At 42.4% G+C, this 20,354-nt stretch overlaps 1 protein-coding gene across 3 annotated transcripts in view; it reads left to right on the forward strand.

The window, feature by feature from the left end:
• The window catches only part of ZNRF2 (zinc and ring finger 2), a 57,435-nt gene extending 38,908 nt beyond the window's left edge, over positions 1–18,527 (forward strand). The window contains exons 3-5 of one of the 3 annotated variants that reach the window (XM_081883067.1): positions 13,279–13,384; positions 14,009–14,091; positions 17,119–18,527. In XM_081883067.1, the coding sequence (XP_081739193.1) occupies positions 13,279–13,384; positions 14,009–14,066 (164 nt within the window). In that variant the 3' untranslated portion in view covers positions 14,067–14,091; positions 17,119–18,527. Of the gene's footprint in view, positions 1–8,770; positions 8,844–13,278; positions 13,385–14,008; positions 14,092–17,118 lie in introns of those variants that run through there. The other 2 variants (XM_081883066.1, XM_081883068.1) reach the window with 2 other exon arrangements.
• The last annotated feature ends 1,827 nt before the right edge of the window (positions 18,528–20,354 follow it).

Below are 20,354 nucleotides of genomic sequence, written 5' to 3' on the forward strand. Positions count from 1 at the left end.
GCGGCCGCTCCCAGTCACCAGTCCAGCTGCTGCATTCTGGATCAGTTGTAGTTTCCGGGTCACCTTCAAAGGTAGCCCCACATAGAGTGCATTGCAGTAATCCAAGCGAGAGATAACTAGAGCATGCACCACTCTGGCGAGACAGTCCATGGGCAGATAGGGTCTCAGCCTGCGTACCAGATGGAGCTGGTAAACAGCTGCCCTGGACACAGAATTGACCTGTGCCTCCATGGAGAGCTGTGAGTCCATAATGACTCCCAGGCTGCACACCTGGTCCTACAGGGGCACAGTTACCCGATTCAGGACCGGGGAGTCCTCCACACCTGCCCGCCTCCTGTCCCTCAAAAAAAGTACTTCAGTCTTCTCAGGATTCAACCTCAATCTGTTAGCCACCATCCATCCTCCAACCACCTCCAGACACTCACACAGGGACTTCACCGCCTTCACTGGTTCTGATTTGAAAGAGGTAGAGCTGGGTATCATCCTCATATTGATGAACACCCAGCCCAAACCCCCTGATGATCTCTCCCAATGGCTGCATGTAGATGTTGAAAAGCATGGGGGAGAGGACAGAACCCTGAGACACCCCACAAGTGAGAGCCCAGGGGTCTGAACACTCATCCCCCACCACAACTTTCTGAACACGGCCCAGGAGGAAGGAGCGGAACCAATGTATAGCAGTGCCCCCAGCTCCCAGCCCCTCTAGACGGTCCAGAAGGATGTTATGGTCGATGGTATCAAAAGCCTCTAAGAGATCCAGCAGAACTAGAAAACAGCTCTCACCTTTGTCCCTAGCCCACTGGGACCAAGGCAGTTTCAGTCCCATGATGAGGCCTGAATCCAGACTGGAAGGGATCCAAATGGTCTGCTTCTTCCAGGCGTGCCTGGAGTTGTTCAGCAACCACTCGCTCAATCACCTTGCCCAAGAATGGAAGATTTGAGACTGGGTGATAGTTGGCCATATTGGCAGCATCTAAAGATGGTTTTTTAAGAAGCGGTTTGATAACCGCCTCTTTCAGCAGGTCTGGGAAGGCTCCCTCACAGAGAGAAGCATTCACCACCCTGCGAAGCCCATCGCCCAGCTAGCTTTTATAAGCCAGGATGGGCAAGGATCAAGGAGACAGCTGGTTGGTTTCACTCGTCCAAGCAGCCTGTCCACATCCTCAGAGGTAACAGATTGGAATTGATCCCACGCAACTTGTGTAGACAGGACTCTAGCACTCTCCCGCCCCGGCCCTGCTCCCATGGTGGAGTCTACTTCTTCCCAAATCTGAGTGACTTTATCAGCAAAAAAACTTTGCAAAATCATTGCAGGAGATCATGTGGCCCGTACTGGGCCCCGATGTAGCAGGTGGTTCCGCTAAATTGAGAGCCACCTGAAAGAGTCTCCTGCTGCTGTTTTCTGCAGATGCAATAGAGGCAGTGAAGAAAGTCTTTGACGTCGCTGTCGCCACTTGGTAGGCTCGACATTGAGCTCTAACCCATGTCTGGTCAGCTTCAAAATGAGTTATCCGCCACCAGCACTCTAGCCATCTCAGCGATTGTTTCATTGCCCTCAGATCCATGGAAAACCACGGGGCTGTCTGGGCTCCATGCAATCGGAGAGGGCGCTTCGGAGCCAAACAGTCAGTAGCCCTGGTTAACTCCACATTCCAGCGGGCCACCAGGGAATCAGCTGAAAGGCCATCAACATGGGATAAAGCATCCCCTACCACTCTTTGGAAACCATTTGGATCCATTAAGTGGCGGGGGCGGACCATCCAAATCGGTCCCACCTCCCTGCAGAGGGAAAGGGTCGCGGAGAAGTCCAGCTGCACCAGGAAGCGATCAGGCCATGGCACTTCTTTAGTTTCACTTTTACTTAGTGTCAGATCACTAACATCCATAGAAGTGAACACCAGGTCTAAGGCATGTCCGTGACTATGAGTTGGGCCAGACTTATTCAGGGACAGCCCCATGGAGGCCATGCTTTCCACGAAATCCCAAGCAGCCCCTCCAGGAGAACATCCGCCATGACCTGAAGCAGCTCGGATTCCTCCTTGGTGCAGCAGGGAGGTTGGTACACCAAAAGGAATCCTGTACTTCCCCTATTGCCCAACTTCAGAACATGCACTCAGAGAACTAGGTCTTCCCAATAGGACGCCTGGTGCAAACTAATGACTTCCTAAAAATCTCTGCAAACCCCTCCCCCCAAGGCATGGGTTGCTGTGCGTAAGAGAAACCTGGTAGACAAGCAGCGGCAAGGACAGGCCCATCTGCTTCATCCAACCTAGTCTCTGTTACACATGCCAGGTCACGTCCTCCATCCATGATCAAGTCATGGATGGCAATAGCCTTATGAATCATTGACCTGGCATTGCACAGCAGCACCTTCAGGTCATGTGGGTATCCCTTGCTGATTCCAGTATCCGTCCGGACAAGACCAGACCCGGAGTAAGGGATAGTCCTCAAATAACGACTAAACCTGCCTCCTTGGTAATGACATGGTCTCGTCTTAGCGTAACGCCTCCTCCAACCCATGATCACTGAGATCAGTTGTCCCAGTTGGAACCTATTTTGATGGGCATTGTGAACAACAGGGCCCATTATGAGCAACAGCTCATGCACACATAAATCAAGCAAAATAACAGTTGCAATTCTGGATCATTGGTGCTGGAGAAATGTTTTATATACTTAGGCAGCAGCATCCATATTTTGGAGCCAATATAATACATTTAGAGGCAAGCTCTCTGAAGACAGAACAAACGTTCTGAACTTTCTGGCACCAGCACAACATTTCTAGGAATCTGAGCAACTAGGCGCCTAGGAGTTTTCTTCGGGTGCTGCATCTGATGTCTTGCAATTAGTTGAGTCCTTGGAAAGGCATTACACATGCTATAAACAACCTGAATGAAACTGCATTTTGCATTTTATAAATTTATATTTTGTAAGATGGAGCATGGTTGGGTTCTGCTGCAATTGGGAGCTTTGGGGTGCTTTGTATTCATGCCAGATGCAAACCTTAGGTTAGGATGGTCTAAAATGTACACATGCAGTCGTGCATTCCACATGCTCTTAAAATATGCTAAGAGAAAGAAGTGGAGCCAAATACAAGATTAATTTAACAAGGTTTGAATGTCGCTACTTCTATTTCTTTTAAAGCTGTCACATGGGTAAATGCAACTGATTTAAGTTAGCTGCAGTCTCTGACCCATTATTTTCTGCTTTGACTGTTCTTGAGGTTCTTATCAGAGCCATTAGGCTTAGTTTGGTTTTCCTTTCTCCTCATTCTCCAGTTGATTGTCTTGTTGTAGTTCTTGCCCCTCACAAGATCCATTCTTTGAAATTTTCCTGCTTCTGTTTTCATATAACAGTATCTAATCTCTAGACTCTAAGGCAGACTTCAGCCATCATGCAGACTAAAGTACAGTATTACAAATATGTAATTGGGCGATATGCATATTCATTAGTTGGGTGAGTCACCCCTGACCTTGCTGCCCTGCTTTCCAATGACACTTGCTTCTTCCACTGTTTGCTAACCCTAGTTTCTTGTCTTGCAGTGTCTTCTATAATAACTCTTAGATTTGATTTCACCATAATCATGTAACCAGTTTTTAAAATTGCACCTTTATAGGGTGATATTCAACTATGTTTTATTCGGAGATGTTTCTACATCTACACAACAAAAGCCAGAGTAGCTGGTCTGGTCTGTTAAGACTATTCCACGCAGGAATAGTAAAACAGTTGTATTAGAATTAACTGAAAAACCACAAGCTTGCACAAGTACATTGTGGTTTTGGTTGGTACCAGTAAAGCTTTTGATTTACTAACCCTAGGTAGAATCCCACACATTAAGCAAATAATAAGCCCTTGAGCAAATGTTTTACTTTTGCCATTAACTGAAATGCTTCTGCCATTGGAATTGATAATCTCACAAATACGAATGAGTTGCTAAGAAAGCTATGCAAAAAGTCACTAAAAACAGTTCAGAGAAAAAAGGGTGTGGAGCTTTTGCACGTGTAGATTTACAATACAGTATGCGTACATTTTCTTATGAGAAATGCACAGGGATTGTTTTCTGTACCTCGTGATTCTGCTGGATAAGAACTACCTGGAATGTCCTACACTTAATCAGTTTCTAACTTTAAAGGTCATTCCGAGGATGTCATAAATTGTGTCTGCAACTGCTGCAGTCTTATGACTGCTAGGAACTGTACCTGAGGGCAAACCCTGAGCCTTATCTTTCACTATGTTTATGGAGCGATTTTATTTGATTGACCATATAAGCATCTCACAAGAGACCACAATTATTTTGTTGATGTAGCTCTTTGAATCAATAAAAGCAGTTTTCTTTTTCAGGGTTTCTCTGTCCTTATGACTGTATTTTGTAGGTTTGCAGTTCTTCTACCTTACATTGCAGCCCTATGTATGTCTGCTCAGAAATCTGCTTAATGGGGCTTACTCCCAGTTAAGTGTGTATCAGATTGCAGCTTTAATCAACATTAGTCATAATTGGAGCAGACCTATCGAAAGCAATAGGTTTAAGTTTAGGTCTGTTGCTTTCAAAGGGTCTAAGCTGAGTGTGAGTTTTTGGTATACTGTTAGCTAAAGTGTTTTGGTGTTTTTTAAAAATAAATAAATCCTAAAGCTGTAATTGATCTCTCACAATGTGGATTTTGTTTGAAATATGATGTGGTATGAGTCAGTAGCAAAGGAAGTTCTTGACTTCAGCATTTTCTGCAACAGCTTAGACACCAGATAGGGTTGCAATTTATGCCTGCCTCAGTCTTTTCCAGGGTTGCGACTCTGTGACAGAGTTACGCATACTGGAATGATCTTTTCTATTTCAGATGAAAATATAGTACTGTTAATTTATACCTATTTTTGTTTTTTAAATCAATTTTTATTGCAGGAAGTGGTGTGTATGTGTTGCTGGTTTGATTATGTTAAGATCCAAGTAGGAATTTCTGAACTATTGAGAAGGATTTTTGATTGGAAAATGCTTGCTGCGCCAAGACGGAGCATTGTGACATTGTTTAACATTGTAGCTTATTTCATACAGTGTTGACTGTTTACATTTTTTACACTGGAAACACCCAGTGTTTCCATAATTTGTATAACAGTGTCATCTTACTTACAGGGGTTTAAGCTAATGTGTTAATCTTACCTTTGAAATGCTTATATAAGGGCGCTGGTTGCATCCTGTTGAGGAATTGTGTACAAAATGTCAGGCTGAGAGATATGGTGGAATACAGAACCTAACATCCACAATAACAATGGAAGGGGTGCCTGAACAGTTGTGTATACATGCAACTCAACTGGAGTGGTCTCCTAATGGATGTGGCTATGCAGGTTTTTACCATAGCAAGTCTACATCCAAATACTACAGAACTTGCAGGATTACATTTATTCCTATTGGTCCCCATTTTCAACAAAACAACTTCAAAGGGGAAGCTCCATTGTGAAATTTTTAAACTACAGTGGTACCTCTAGTTACAAACTAAATTCATTCCGGAGGTCCGTTCTTAACCTGAAACTGTTCTTAACTAGAGGCGTGCTTTCACTAATGGGGCCTCTTGCTGCTGCGCCGCCAGCACATGATTTCTGTTCTCATCCTGGGGCAAAGTTCTCAACTTGAGGTAACTCCTCCAGGTTAGCGGAGTTTGTAACCTGAAGCGTTTGTAACCTGAGGTGTTTGTAACTCGAGGTACCACTGTATAATGCATTAACAACTTTTTTGTGGCACCTTACATTTTACTTGGGTGACAAGTAGCATTCATTTCCCTCTTCTAGGTCTGCTCTGTAGTAGATTTATTTCTGGCTGGAACTTTTATTTCACTGGATGGGTATTGTAGACTGAAACACCTGGTGTAAATCCTTTAGTTGTGAGTCAGAACAGAGGCAGTTCTACACAAAAACATGTAGATATATAGTTGTCAGTAGGTTTCCAACAGAGCGTGCTTATGTCCATAACGTTTTTCCACCGTAGTGTCTAGAAAATTGCTTGTTGATAAACTGGTCCAGGCTCACAACGATGGTGGGTTGAATTCCTAGTTGAGTTTCCCAAGTCTTTCCTTTCCATTAGTCAATCTGAGCCTGGACTAGTTCATTCAATGGGACACTCTGGTGCTACTGCTTTCATTTTGTTTAATCACCTTCCGCAGACATACCTTAAGGTGATATACAAAATACAATAAAAACAACACAAGCAAATCCTAAGCAGCCAGAGAGCTGTCCATCTAGCTGCAAAGCTTCCTTGAACAAGAATATATTCAATAGCTTCCAGAAAGTACAGTGTGCATTTGTCATATAACGCGACAGGAATACCGCTCTACAAAACTGGTGCAGCCTGCTCCAAGTTACTGTGGAGTGGGCTTCTGATATCTTTGGAACTTGAAGGAGAAGCTCTTCTGAAGTCAGCAGCGACCCACTTAGTATATACGGCATGAGGTTGTCTCTCAAGTAACCTGGTCCTGAGTTGTAAAGGATCTGACAGTGGCAATGCCTTGAATTTGATCCAGTGGCGGAGTGGCGGTTGGCGAAAATCCTACAAGCCAGGTTTTATGTCCTGGCAGCAGTTTGCCCCCACAAGCCACCATATTCTGCAACAGATGAAGCAGAGTCCAGACCAAGGGGAACCCCGCATGTACCTCCATTTGTTGGAAACCTTCTGATTACTACACACACACACACACACACACACACACACACACACACACCACTATCTTCCACTACTGCAATTACTCAGTATTTCCCCTTATATTGAGGAGCCCCACACCTGTCTGTGAGGGACATGACTGTCATGGACATTGGGTGTGGGAGCGGACTAGCTAGCATGGATCCCTTGTGCATGTTTTCAGTGCTTTTGGTTTCCTGTAAACACCCCCAAAAGTCTCTCTAGGAGGTTCAGATCACCCCGGTGTCAGTATCTTAGTAGTTAGGACTCTGAACATGGGTGCTGCCTTAGCTTCTGCCTTCGTAGCTACTTCCCCTCACAGATGTATATTGGCTTGGTTTCCGTGCAACGCTGAATCAAACCATGACTTGGTGCAGGCTCCCAGAGAGGAGATTGTGGCTCACAGCTGCTTTGCTCTTCCTTTGGTCTCACTGCTCTGAACCAAGCCATGGTTTGGTTTGGTTTGGTTTGGTTTAGTGCATTATCTGAACCCAGGCATGTGATTTGTCTCCAGGCAAGCCACAAGTTGTAAACCGAGAATAAATCTTGGCTACAGCTCATGACAAACCACTAGCCTGGGCCCAGATGACATGCTAAGCCAAACTTTGGTGTAACTCTCACAGTGAAGACAGCTATGACACCTGAGGGCTTAACAGTGCCTACCAAGTGACAGTGAAGAGGGGTTATTTCAAACTACAAAAACCTGTTCTGCAAGTACACTGGTTTGTCTATAAGGTGCTAGAACTGTTTTGCCCTGAATCAGCCCAATGATGTATGTAGCTCAGTATTGTCTAACCTGGCAGGCCCTCCAAGGTCTAAGGTAGAGGCATTATTCAGACCTGCCTGGACCCTTAATTGGAGATGCTAAGGTTTGAATTTTGGTCTTCATGTACGCAAACCATTTTTCTTTTGTGAAGTGATTTAGTGATTTATTTGTTGAGGTCTAAAACTTTCAGGGAAGTCATATGTCTTTTATATTGGTATTCCCGTTTTCATTGTGGCTCTATGTAAGCACTCAGAATGGGTAAACATCCTCAGAACAATGGTTACATGCAGCATTGGCCACCTCCTGGAGTCCACCCTACTCTGCTCTCCATTAGTTTGCTGTAAATGTCTGCTTTGGATGTGTGCTTATAGGACCCCTCAAATGAAAACGTAAGATCCTAACTTAGGGTCATTTGATTGAAAGGCAAGAATAAATAACACCCTATTTTGAGAGGTACGGTTCTACAGGTACACATGCCAACAAAGAGAGGTTGAGGCAAGCATGACCGTATTAACTCATCACAATCCTTTGACTTACCAGGAAGAAACTGCATTGTTAACAGCCATATTGAAGTCTTGCTAAATGTGTAAAAATAAAGCTACAGACAGGTTTGAAGCTTGTCCTTTGTTAAGAGGAAAATCAAAACATCCAGAGCTTCTTGCCATATCTTGGTTGGAGACAGAATGCTGCTGAATCCCAATTGTTGGAAATTTCAGGAGGAGAGAGTGTTCTTTTCCTTGGGTCCTGCTTGTGGGCTTCCGATAGGTATCACTTTGGCACTCTGAGCACAGGCTACCGGACTGGAAGTGCCATTTGCCTGTTGCAGCAGGCTCTTCTTAGATTCTTCCGTATGTTATAACTTTCATTAGGCTATGCCACTTGCATTGTTTTACATTTTACTAATGTATCAGATTTTAAGACTGGTTTGATCATTGTCAAATTATATTTGTATGAAATCAACTTGACATACAAGATGTTTGCTTAATTTACCAGTATCAGTGACTGCAGTACATAATTAAAAAAAAAACAAGCTTTCTCACTAATTTTACACACACTTTATTAAGCGTCTCTCTTTTCTTTGCATGCAATAGAGTTCTGCTTTGAGGACTTAAGCACTGGAGTCCATTGTTGCTTGCCCTGGCATGTAAAAAAGCACAAAGGAGATGAAGTTTTTTTCGGGGGGGGGGAATCAAAATGTCAGGCACTTTAAAAAAATCTACATGTTACGGAAATTAGAAGTATCTCTGCAACTTAGGGCAACTGTCACTGGCCAAGGAATAGCATTTTATTTTCGGTGGCTTCTGTACTATTACTAAAATAAAATCTATTATCACTCTTGATTTTTCTAGGGGAGTGCACATTGTGTGCTGCTTTTGTGATGGTCTGCTATCATTGAGGGTTCAAGAACAAAAAAGTATTCAGGTAACATGCCTGATCTTTCATCAGTCAAGTTGTAGTGCTTGTCTGTCTCTCTCCTTCCCTCCCCCTTTCCGCCCCCATTTCCACTGAAACAGATGAATTGTTTTGGATGCTTCGTCTGAATGGCAAATATTTCTGTTATGAAGCAGAGCATGGAATCCTGTTGGATGCTTTCATTAAAACCAATATATATTGCAGATAACAGGCTTTTGTTTTGCTGTCTGCTTTACTCATGCTGCCTTGACCTACATTAGTATAGACGTTTACTAAGAAGAGCTTTTTATTTTGCATTTTGGGTGCATGAAAGCTACTGATTCCAGACTTGATATAAATGTCTACAGAAGCACCTAGTATATTGAGTTCACTGACGCACAAGCAGCATTTAATTGATTGGCCTTTAAATAGCTATCTCCTTTTCTCCAGTGGTAAAATCTTTACATACCCAACTACTAAGTATCAAACCATATAATAAGTTATGCCTAACTAGCCTCCACCGTAAGCAGCTGAACCTGAAGTTGGTTTGAGCAAGGCCAGGTCAGATGTAGGAGAGAACTCTGGGGTTTCTATTTCTTGATCATAGATCTTGCTAAACAAGGGTGTGACTAAGTGTTGTCTGCACAGTCTGGGTTGCCTTGTGGCAGCAGGTAGTGATATCATGGCAGTTATGGAAACCTCCACAGCAGTACAAATTGGTTTGCTCCAAGGTTAATGTACGACTTTGTTCTCTCTGTGTGTCATGTTCTCTTTGCATTTATCATGCCACACTGGTGATAAACCAGGGATGATTGGGTTGTGCTCAGAATCTGGCATTGATTCACTCCAAGCAGTTGCTTAGGGTATAGTTTCTCTACGTCAAGGTTACGGTGACAGCATTTGCTATGCAGAAGAGGAGACTGAGGAGAGCCTTGTGGTATGTGAGTCTTAGTTTATCTGGCCGCCGTGGAGACTGTAGAGTAGACTTGTGGAAATGGCTCTTTGTGGGAAAGTCTGTAAATGCATTAGGCGCTTACATCAATTTGATCTGAAACAAGACTTGAATTTTAAAGTTGCTTCTAAATATTATGCCTTCATAACAGTGGATTGTGCAAACTCAAAGCCTGCCAGGATGAGGCTCAGAGGTGATTGGGGATTGGACAGAAAATTCAGCATCTTTTATCTTGTGAACAGCTCTGAGATCTTGTGATGTAGGACGGCATATAAATTAGATAAATAAATATTTAGAGAAGATGCCTTTAAAGTGGCAAGTGAATCAATCGGTAAAACAAAGTGAGCTTCTTCATAGTGTAGGCATAAGACACTTAGGCCTCGCTGTCCAAGCCAATCAGGTTTCCCTTGGTTTTTAAGTATCCCACAAAAGCTTGGAGTTCATACCCTGCTAACTGGCTGGATTGCCATAATTTTAGGTCATGGCTGAGTGCAAGGGGGTGGGGAACCTTTTTGACCTGGTGGACCAGATTTTTATCTGTCTCCATCACCACAGTCCAACTTTACCAGGCCAATAGCCAAACAACTGGCTGTTGGGTGCTTGGGAAATGCTGTGCAAAGCACATTGCAAGCTCTGTGTTTCCCAAGAGTTGAGCAAAGGGCCAGAAAAGCTGCTTTCTGCAGGGATCGGCTGCACAATCAGGTTTCCCCATGGGAAGTTAGATTGCACAGCCATTCCAGCCACATCTGTACCCATGAGCATGATGGGCGTGGTTTTAGGAAAACAGCTTAGTTGGCCAATTTGGGATGTAGGCCAAATTTGGCCTGCGGTCTGGAGGTTCCTCACCCCTGCTTTAGTGTTAGATGATTGGGGCAAGCACAAGTGAACTGCCAGGGTTGTGTGTTCCTTCTCCTATAGGGCCAGGGTTACTTTGGCAGAGTTTAGTTATGCTTTAATTAACCCCAGCCTTACTGTGTATTCAAACAAATAATCTAATTACAGTTGTACCTTGGAAGTCGAATGGAATCCGTTCCGGAAGTCCGTTCGACTTCCAAAACGTTCGGAAACCAAAGCACAGCTTCTGATTGGCTGCAGGAACCTCCTGCAGCCAATCGGAAACCTCAGAAGCACCGTTGGACATTTGGCTTCCAAAAATAGTTCACAAACCGGAACAGTCACTTCGGTGTTTGCGATGTTCGGAAGCCAAAACGTTTGAGTACTAAGCTTTTCGAAAACCAAGATACGACTGTGTTGTAATAAGCTAACTTGGTTTCAAGTTGGCATAGTATGAAACTTACCAACCTGTATGTTTAAACCAGGATCCTACCAACTAAAACGAAACACTACCAAAATTATTATCTTAGCTATTTGGGAAGAGGAGTACAGAATGGAGCATGTAAACCCAGTGCTTGGCTCGGGCCCATTCAGGCATGTTGACATAGTGCTAAATTGTGGTTTAGTGTTACTTGTGAATGCAATCCATGTTTTAATTATTGACTAGAAACAGGAGGTTCATAAAACCATGCCAGTATAGGTAGAACTTGCTTCTTAAAAACTGAGGACATTTTAATTTGACCAGCTTCTGCGAATTCTTCATACTGTGGAAATAGGAAGATCTGTTACCTTTCATGTAGCATACTGAAATTGCCTGAAAAGTATTTCATAAAGATTTCGCAGGAACAAATAAGAATTTGTTTCAAGCCCTAGTTCTGTGGAGAGAATTAGCAATTCTGATTTTTCCTTACTGATTTGTATCTCAACACAGAGAGATCAGTTTATAGTAAATCTTGACATTAATTCAAAGGATTCATCACAGAATTGTTGTCGCATTGGTATTACAGCTTCGTCACCTACAAAAATATCCCCGTTTGGGGGATCATTGTCTCCACTACTAGTAGTAAATTACTAAGAAAATGCTCAATTTGGGTGGGAGGAACCTCTTCTTGGCTGTTTTTGTCTGGTCAAATAGAGAGCATGCTTGAAAGGTTATTCAGTTGAATGAATAACTTACAAACTTTTTACTCTTTCATTAGTTAAGAAGTTGTAAACTTCCAGTTTCTGCTTCTTCAGTGGAAGAAAACCATTTAAGGTATCTATGTGCCATCATTCATAACCTACTTTGAAATTAAATTATGGCGTGTTGTCACATGCCTTTGGTTTTACACCATCAGAACTCATTTTCACTCCACAAAAAGAGATGCCTCCAAATTCTGAAGCTGGTTTTGAACTTCTAATCAAGTGGAAATGGACATGGATTGCAAGGGAAAAGGGAGGGCACACTGGTTCTGGAATATCCTTGTTCTTTAGATATGGCAGGCATAGATTTAGCCATCCCTAGCTTGCAAAGGCAGAAGGCAAGGCCAGTCCACTTCTTGTAAGAGACAGTTTCTAGGTGCAGCATACATGGATAGGCACTCAGCACAATTTAATCCAAAATTGGCAATGCTGTGCAGAATTTAAACCTCTTTCACATTCATCAGCTGCTTCGAAAGCCTGGCAGGTGGTGTCCATGGAACACTGCTTTCTAGGTTCAGCGCAGGAGTAGTGCTTGGCTTTGGCAAACCTCTGCCAGTTTGAGCGAACTCTGGTGAGGTAAAGCTACAGAAATCAAACGCATGGGCTTATTTTGCAGAAATTCTGCCTCAGGTTTTGTCCAACCCTATGCCATCTGGAAACCATATTGCACCACTTGCAATCTGGAAGCGAATGGGTGTATCTAGTGTTGATGTTTAATTACTTTTTATGATCGCCACTTCAGCAGTAGGGATGTACAGAATCTAGTATGTCAGAGGTGCTTCTTTTCCATGTTCAGGCTTCAGGTGATAAAGGTCTCTGTTCCGTAAGGAGGTATATACTATAAATATTGATCTTTGAATTATGGGGAAGGCTGAGAGAGCATTTATATTATTTTCTGTCTATATCTGAGTTGAAATATATTTTATACCATCATAAATAACTCATTTTCCAAGTGTGGATTCTTAGTAGCCAAGTGGGTCCCATCAATTTAGAACACAAAGGTTGGTAGGCTTGGGGAGAAACCCCCAAGCAACACTGCCCCAGACACAAAAAGGCTTTGGAAGAAATCCCTAAGAGGTGGAAAACCCCAAAAGAGCCTGTGAGGAGCAAGCATGCTTAGTGGTCACAGAATGCTGTCTAACTGTTCAAGGGTGGAAAACTGGGAGAGCGTGGGATGCATTGGAGTTTACTGGAAGAGGGCATGGCTGGCTGACTGGCTGGAAAGCTTTGATGCAAGTCTTCCTTGTTGTTTTCTATCTGCACAAGCATGTGAGGTATTGTAATCTTTAGCCCTACATTCCAGTAGCTTGTTTCACAACAGTATTCCATTAGACTAAATCAAACCACAGTATGATTTGATTTTGTGACCGTTAACTTCGTTGAATGTTAAACGTGATAGATCTCATCTTCCTTGCCATTTCTTTAAAGGATATTGTCAATACTGGGAATGAAATATATATATATTTTGTCTCTGTTGTGTTTTGCCTGTGCCTGTAGAGGATGTGCTGAGTAAAGATGCTGGGGAGTGTGCAATATGCCTGGAAGAGCTGCAGCAAGGGGATACAATAGCACGATTGCCTTGTCTATGCATATATCATAAAGGGTAAGTACACGCGAAACAGAATTCAGCAGCTGGGACTTGGAATCATAGAATTGTGGAGTTGGCAGGGACCCAAAGGGTCATGTAGTTCAACCCCCTGCAAGGCAGGAAGCTCAACTAAAGTATCCATCACAGGTTAGAAACCTGCTTAGAAACCTCCAAGGAAGGAGAGTCCACAACCTCCCGGGGGAATCTGTAACACTTAACCATTCTAATAATTCACTGAAATAATTTTAATAGGTTTGCATTTAAAAACTGTCAAAAATGAGATTTGACAAGGTGGAATTTCTAGAGCTTATCCCCTCCGCATATTTACTTTTCCTGTTAATTGTTTTTCTTTTGAAATCTTACTTCATAGTATGCAAGGACCCTCAAAAAGACACCTTTACTGAGGTTTTCCAATATATAGCTTTTTGATTGATTAATCAATTACAAGTCTGTTAACTGTAATGGAAAAACCATTTCTGAATGAGTGCCCTAGTTAACATGATACTTTCATTATAACGAAAGCATTTACTTGAAAGTAATTTTTTTCTGTTTCCGTGGAGCTGACTGATAAGCAAACTTCTCTTTGTGTTTCAGCTGCAGTAAAGAAATAATTCTTCTCTCTCTCTCGCTTTCTCGTAGATGCATAGACGAATGGTTTGAAGTAAACAGATCTTGTCCTGAGCATCCCTCAGATTAACGTCAGAGTTTCCTGTTTCGTGTAGGTAACTACTGTCATATAGATTGCTGTCCCCAAAGACCAATATATATAGCTGAGTAGCTTTCAATATCTGGCTGTAGCACAATGTGAGTTCTAACGCTCCAATAACCTTTTGCTCCAGCTACTTTTCTTAATGGTACATTGGCACAATAACTTCTGGGATTGGACGCAGTTGTTAAGTGTATTTGATTCTTGCACATGCTAGAGACTTCAGACCATCGATCCTGTCACTGATGATGGGGATGAATGCTGAATCCTTGCAGCCTGAACCATCTGCTCCCTACTCTTGTCATGGGGATTTTTGTGTCATGAAATTCCTGCCTTTACCCGATAAACCACCTTTGTTACTACTTTAGGCTTAGGGCCCTCGTATTTACGGGACCGCCTCTCCTGATATGCCCTGCAGAGGACGCTAAGGTCCATGAATAACCATAGTTTAGAGGTCTCGGGCCCTAAGGAAGTCAGACTATCCTCCACCAGGGCCAGGGCCTTTTCAGTGATGGCTCTGACCTGGTGGAATGCTCTGTCCCATGAAACTAGGGCCCTACAGGATTTAACCTCCTTTCGCTGAGCCTGTAAGACAGAGCTATTCCGCCTGGCCTTTAATTTGAATTCAGCCTGATCTTTTCCTTCTCTTCCCTCCTCTTTTATGAAGATTACCCACTCTGGCCTCCTCACTGGCCCAAGTAGGACTAATTCAGCCAGCTAGCCCTGGTGACTATCTAATGTTTATTGGATGGATTTCCCCCAAATTGATTTTTGAACTTTGAATTTTATTGTCATTCATGCTTTTATACTGTATTTTATGCTGCTTCTATGTCGTATTATAATTAAGTGTTTTAAATTTGTTAGCTGCCCTGAGTCCCGCTTTCTGAACTGGGAAGGTTGGGGTATAAATAAATAATAATAATAATAATAATAATAATAATAATAATAATTATTATTATTATTATTATTATTATTATTATTCCAATTCTGCCAGAGCCATCTTACCATTCTGGGCAGCAGTGCTGGCCCAAGACATTTTGCTGCCTGAAGTGGCATGTAAATAAATGGCGGCCCTGCTATGGCAAACACTTTATAAAGGCATTATCTGCGCCATTCAGACACCAGTTCTTACCCTGTGTCTTCCCAGATGTAGCACTTAGCATCTTGGTGCCTCATGCTTAGTAAGTGGTAGGCTGTTTTCACCAGGCATTCATAAATGTGGAACAAGACAGTCTGGCTTGCCCTTTGTAGACCAGCAATCGGTGCCATTTGAGATGCTCTTTAAAGAGTTGTCTCTTAGCATATTCAGTTCTGACTTGCTGGAACTAGACATGTATTCAGTAACATCTATTTCATGACTTTATCCCCACAAGGAAAAAATATTGTGTGTCATATTTCAGGCATATTTTTTTTAAACTTGAAAACCACAACTGTGTTAGAGCAGGGTGGAGGGGGCAGCAATACTTTCTAAACTTTCTATTTTTAAATGCCTGTTGGCATTTGTGTCAAGTTATTTGAGTTGGCGCACAATACAAATAATTCCTTTAGGCTCGCAGGTACCAGGAAGGCTTTCCTCTCTACACACACCCTGAACAACAGCCCTCACATGCTGTATCAAAAATTGCTCTTGAAGCATGATTAATTTTTCAGAAATGTTTTTTTGTGACCCACAATGAATGTCTGTTTAATGGAAATGTATAGTGAAAAGTCTCACTGTGCCCATAGCGTTACTCATGTGGTCTCTTGATTGTTAATCACCATAGCCTTGATCAAAGAAGGCCCTTTTTTTTCCCTTTCTCCCCCACCCCTTTTACCATTTACCAGGTTTCATCTACTATTTCTGCATTCTTCGGTCATCTTAGAAACCACAATACAGATGTGGTGGGAGTGAGGAGGAGTTATGGCACTGAATGATGGGTGTTGCCATTTAAAAATACTCCCTGCACCTCAAGCCTTTTCTGTTGCTAACATGTTAATACAGTATTGAAAAACTAGCATTGTGACAAAAGGCTGTTGCTGTACTTCCAGAAGCTGAACTATGGTTTGACTTAGCTATACAAGCCCAGGCTTGTAGCTGGTCTTGCTCCAAACAAACCATGAACAGTAAGCCGAGAGCTAACTCCGATTACAGCTTGTGGTTTGCTTGAACCACGACAAACCACAAGCCTGGGCTCACATATAGCACTAAGATGGCAACCGCAGGACCAGCAGGAGGGACAAATTTTCTAAATTTGCAACAACTCACTTGGGCATAGTTTGGCTTGGCATTACTTGCAGAGCAGGTTTCTCTCCTGTTTAGGTAGTCCAAGAATAAAAGAAGAAGTTTTCACGCCCAAATGAGTTATGGAGATCACTACCTTTTGGCCAAGCCCAGAGACATCATATGGGCTCTGAGAAAATGGCGGGCAATAGTGGGGAGAATTTGCGTGGCTGCTTCCCTCTTATTTCTCCTTCCTCCTGCCATCATGTGAAACGCAGAAGGGTTTGGCTTCCTGCTGCTCTGTACAGTGGTACCCCAGGTTACATACGCTTCAGGTTACATACACTTCAGGCTACAGACTCCGCTAACCCAGAAATAGTCCCTCCTGAACTTTGCTTCAGGCTGAGAACAGAAATCGTGCTCCGGCAGCGCGGCGGCAGCAGGAGGCCCCCTTAGCTAAAGTGGTGCTTCAGGTTAAGAACAGTTTCAGGTTAAGAATGGACCTCCGGAACAAATTAAGTACTTAGCCTGAGGTACCACTGTATGTGGGATGGGGTAGCACATCTTGGTGGTAAATTATGGGAAATGCCAAGGAGAAAAGTATTCCTTCTCAAAATCCCCACTACACCACTATTACAGGATAAATACAAGTGAATAGTTTTCTCAGTATCAGCTGGTTCTTATGGCTGTTTATACACACAAGGGCAATTTATTTTTAAGTGGTGTCCAGAGAGACTCATTCTTTCTCCCTCCCCAACCCCTCCCCCCAAAAAACCCTGCAGTTTATAGAACACACTCCATTTCCAAGAAAGTTAACTTCCTTCTCTGTGAATTTCTTTCTAGTCTCTCACACTGATCATCACGTGTAAAGGATTTGGCGTTCCGTCTTCAGATGCCGACGTGAGACTGGACTTCTGTTCACTTTGTACTGGAAAGTTAAGAGGGAGATGGAACACGACACGGGACAAGTGATGCGAAGCTGGAAGCTCAGTGTACCGACACTCAGCTTAAAGGAGACACAGGGATTCTTGAAAATGCTGCACATCCTGGAAAAGTCCTCTTCCCACAGACTTTACGGACAACATTTTGTATCTACAGGCCAAAGTTACTAACTTTCATTTTAATTTTTTTTTAAAAAAAGAAAACTGTCTACCGAAGCAGTTTGTTCTCACATTCTTTCTTGAATGGAAGCTGTGTGCTCCGGATCAAGATTCTGGGACATTGTACAAGGAAAATGCCATTTTGGAGTTGGAATCCGCCCCACTCCCACTGTGTACCATGAGCTTGGGACTGGGGGTAAAGGCAATCTATGAAGTACATACAGTTCAGCGGTGTGAACTTCCTCATGAGATTTTGCACCCTTTATGCTGTTCACATTTTTTCTGTGAAAGAATGCAACATTCCTTGACTTAGGATTTTTATTTTTATTTTTTAAGTAAAGCTTTGCCAGAGTGCAGCCCAAAGAGCAAAATGTAATCAAGGCAGATCATTAATTGACGTTGTTGATCAGGCTGTAGAGTTAATTGAAATCCGCATACTGTGTTCATTTACTAAAATTCACCTTTACTGCTTGTGGATATCAATGCAGCAGCAAAACTTAAAAAAAGAAAAAAGAGAGAGCATAATTTAGCAGCTATGCAATATTTTTAAAAATAAATTATAGGGAAATAAGAATTACCATCTCAAGTGCTGCCAGTTAAGGTAATTTAACGGGTATTTTTTAAACATGTTTCAGGTAGTTATTTTCTTGTACTACTTTAATCTCCAGGCTGTTTCTCCCTAGCTGAGTAGTCACAAAGGTGGACAAAGTGAGACATTTCATGGGGGTGGGACCTGGATTGACTTTTGTGTGGTTTTTTTAATGATTATTATTCAAGGTTGTCTCAGTGGCAGATCATAGTAGTTCACGTTCAGTGCTGTTAGCCAGGCTTTTGACAGTAGCTATAATTCTGTACCCAATTGCTCATCCTTCATCCCATTGATATAAGTGGGTTTAAACATACATAACTGTGAGCATACGTTTGAAGGAACCACCTATATATTTCTTGAACCAATAAAACTTTACACTAGTGTGGCTTACCCTAAATTGAAAAAGGAGGGGTATGGGATAGGGAAGAAGCTCATTAAGTAAAATTGTGAGCTGTTAATAATATATCTGTTTCCACCAAAAAAAAGGGACCCGTTTTGGAAGCTGTTAAAAGTACCTTGTAAAGTTTGTAACAAAAGCGTTAAATAAAGGTGATTGAAACTTTTCACATGTTTATATAGCAAAAAATAAGATGTATTTCACATTATTTTCTTCTTAAGAATTAAATTATGCTTCTGTTAAGGACCCCCCCCCCCAAAAAAAGTGGCAAATGGAGAAGGGTTCAGTAGCCCACTTCTATGTCTGCCCTGCAAATGTCTCCCTAACCCCACCTTGCAAGGCAACCTGTCTTTGCAACCCAATACCTACTTCTGTCAAATGAAAGGAAGCAATATGGTGGTTTCTTGTAGCTTTAGGATATTGGATAGAGAGAAAAGAGTTTTATTAGCCTGTAGGCAGCCTGTTACTCCTTCCTGGTATCTCAAGTTCTTTTTACCTTCTGACAGTAAAGACTTGCATTCATTGGCTTTAAACTATGTCTCCATCTCATGTAATAGCACTGTGTCGTACCGTTCAGGGACTTTTCCCTCCCTTGAACTTAAATCAGATCTTCTGCTGCAGCTGCTGGGATTCAATGATTTTTTTCCCAGGGATCATTACTGCTGGTACCAGACACTGAGGTTGGGACAATATAAGCAAGGCAGTAATTTAAATGTAAATGTACTTGCGATTTTCTGCACTAACTTATCGTTCTCCACCTTTCCCAGTGTCCTGTTGGTACTTTACATTTTTAGATTTACATGTAACACTGGTATACAGGAGCTCTTAGGAGGAAGAGTTAATCAATATACCTATTCATATATCAGGGAGCCAGGATTGGCTGTGACTCTTGAGCAACCTGGAGTTTGATTCCATGTAATTTGTAAATGGCCCTGGAATGTGAATATTTCAGAATGGGCACTTTTCAGTCGGGTTTCTTCACGTGTCTTATTAATTGAAGTACCTTTTTCCTTTGAGGCCTCAAAAGCTTTTATTCTATTCAGTCTCCTTACACACACACAAAGGCAGGTGAGTCCAGAAATATATGTTTATATTGCTTGCTACTCCAGTACACTTAAAAAAAGAAAAGGAAGAAACCTGTCTTTTACTGTCATTTATTCCCTTGGCTGGTTTTGAGCCAAAGTGGGATTTTCCAGATGATTTTGCTTTGTCAAGCAGACATGCTGGTATGGAAAGTCCCCACTCTGCATTGCCAATGAGCTAATCTCAGTGCTGATCTTCTTGATAGCATAACTTGCTATTTATACTTCCTTGTCTTAGACTTTAAGCTTCAAATCTCTTTCCTCCTTACTTCCTCCTTCTAAGACATTGCACACTGCAGTCTTGAGCCTTATTCTGCCCTGCTTCTTTTATTTGAGCAAACTCTTTTGTTGACCTCAATTAGCACTCCATTATACAGATTTCACCAGAGGAGGAGCTTTTCCCATCATTTTGGCCCAACCACTTCCTTGTGTCAAGTAGTAGCAGCTTTCTTTAGATGGCTCCCGCTTCTGATCCAGCCCTGTGCAATGAAACTGAAAAGCTCCAAAGTGCAGCCAGCCAGGTTCAGTTCTTAAGTATGGTGTCTGCTCTGTGTTCTGCTGGATATATTGAAAAGACAGAAGTGCATTGTTCTAAATTAACTCAGTCAGGAGGCCAAATTTGCGGTTGCAGTTCAGAAGCAGAACAATGTAAGTTGCTGCTGTTGGAAAATTCTCAGGCTGCTGGAAGGCATTCTCTAGAGTACATTGGTATGTTTCGTGCCACAGTGGTGGAAACTGCAAAAGTAATGCAAAGCAGTGCTAAAGACTCAAAGCTGCCCGTGTGTCCAGCATTTATTTGGAAAATTGACTTGCTTTTGGTACTACTTTTTTGTGTCTCTGAGTTGCAAATAGGCAAGAACCCCTATCTGAAAGAAATGGCATCAATGATGTGCAGACTTTGCTTGCTGTCA

The sequence above is a fragment of the Podarcis melisellensis genome (genome assembly GCF_964234715.1).
Source record: "Podarcis melisellensis genome assembly, chromosome: 12".
Classification (NCBI taxonomy): Eukaryota; Metazoa; Chordata; class Lepidosauria; order Squamata; family Lacertidae; genus Podarcis; species Podarcis melisellensis.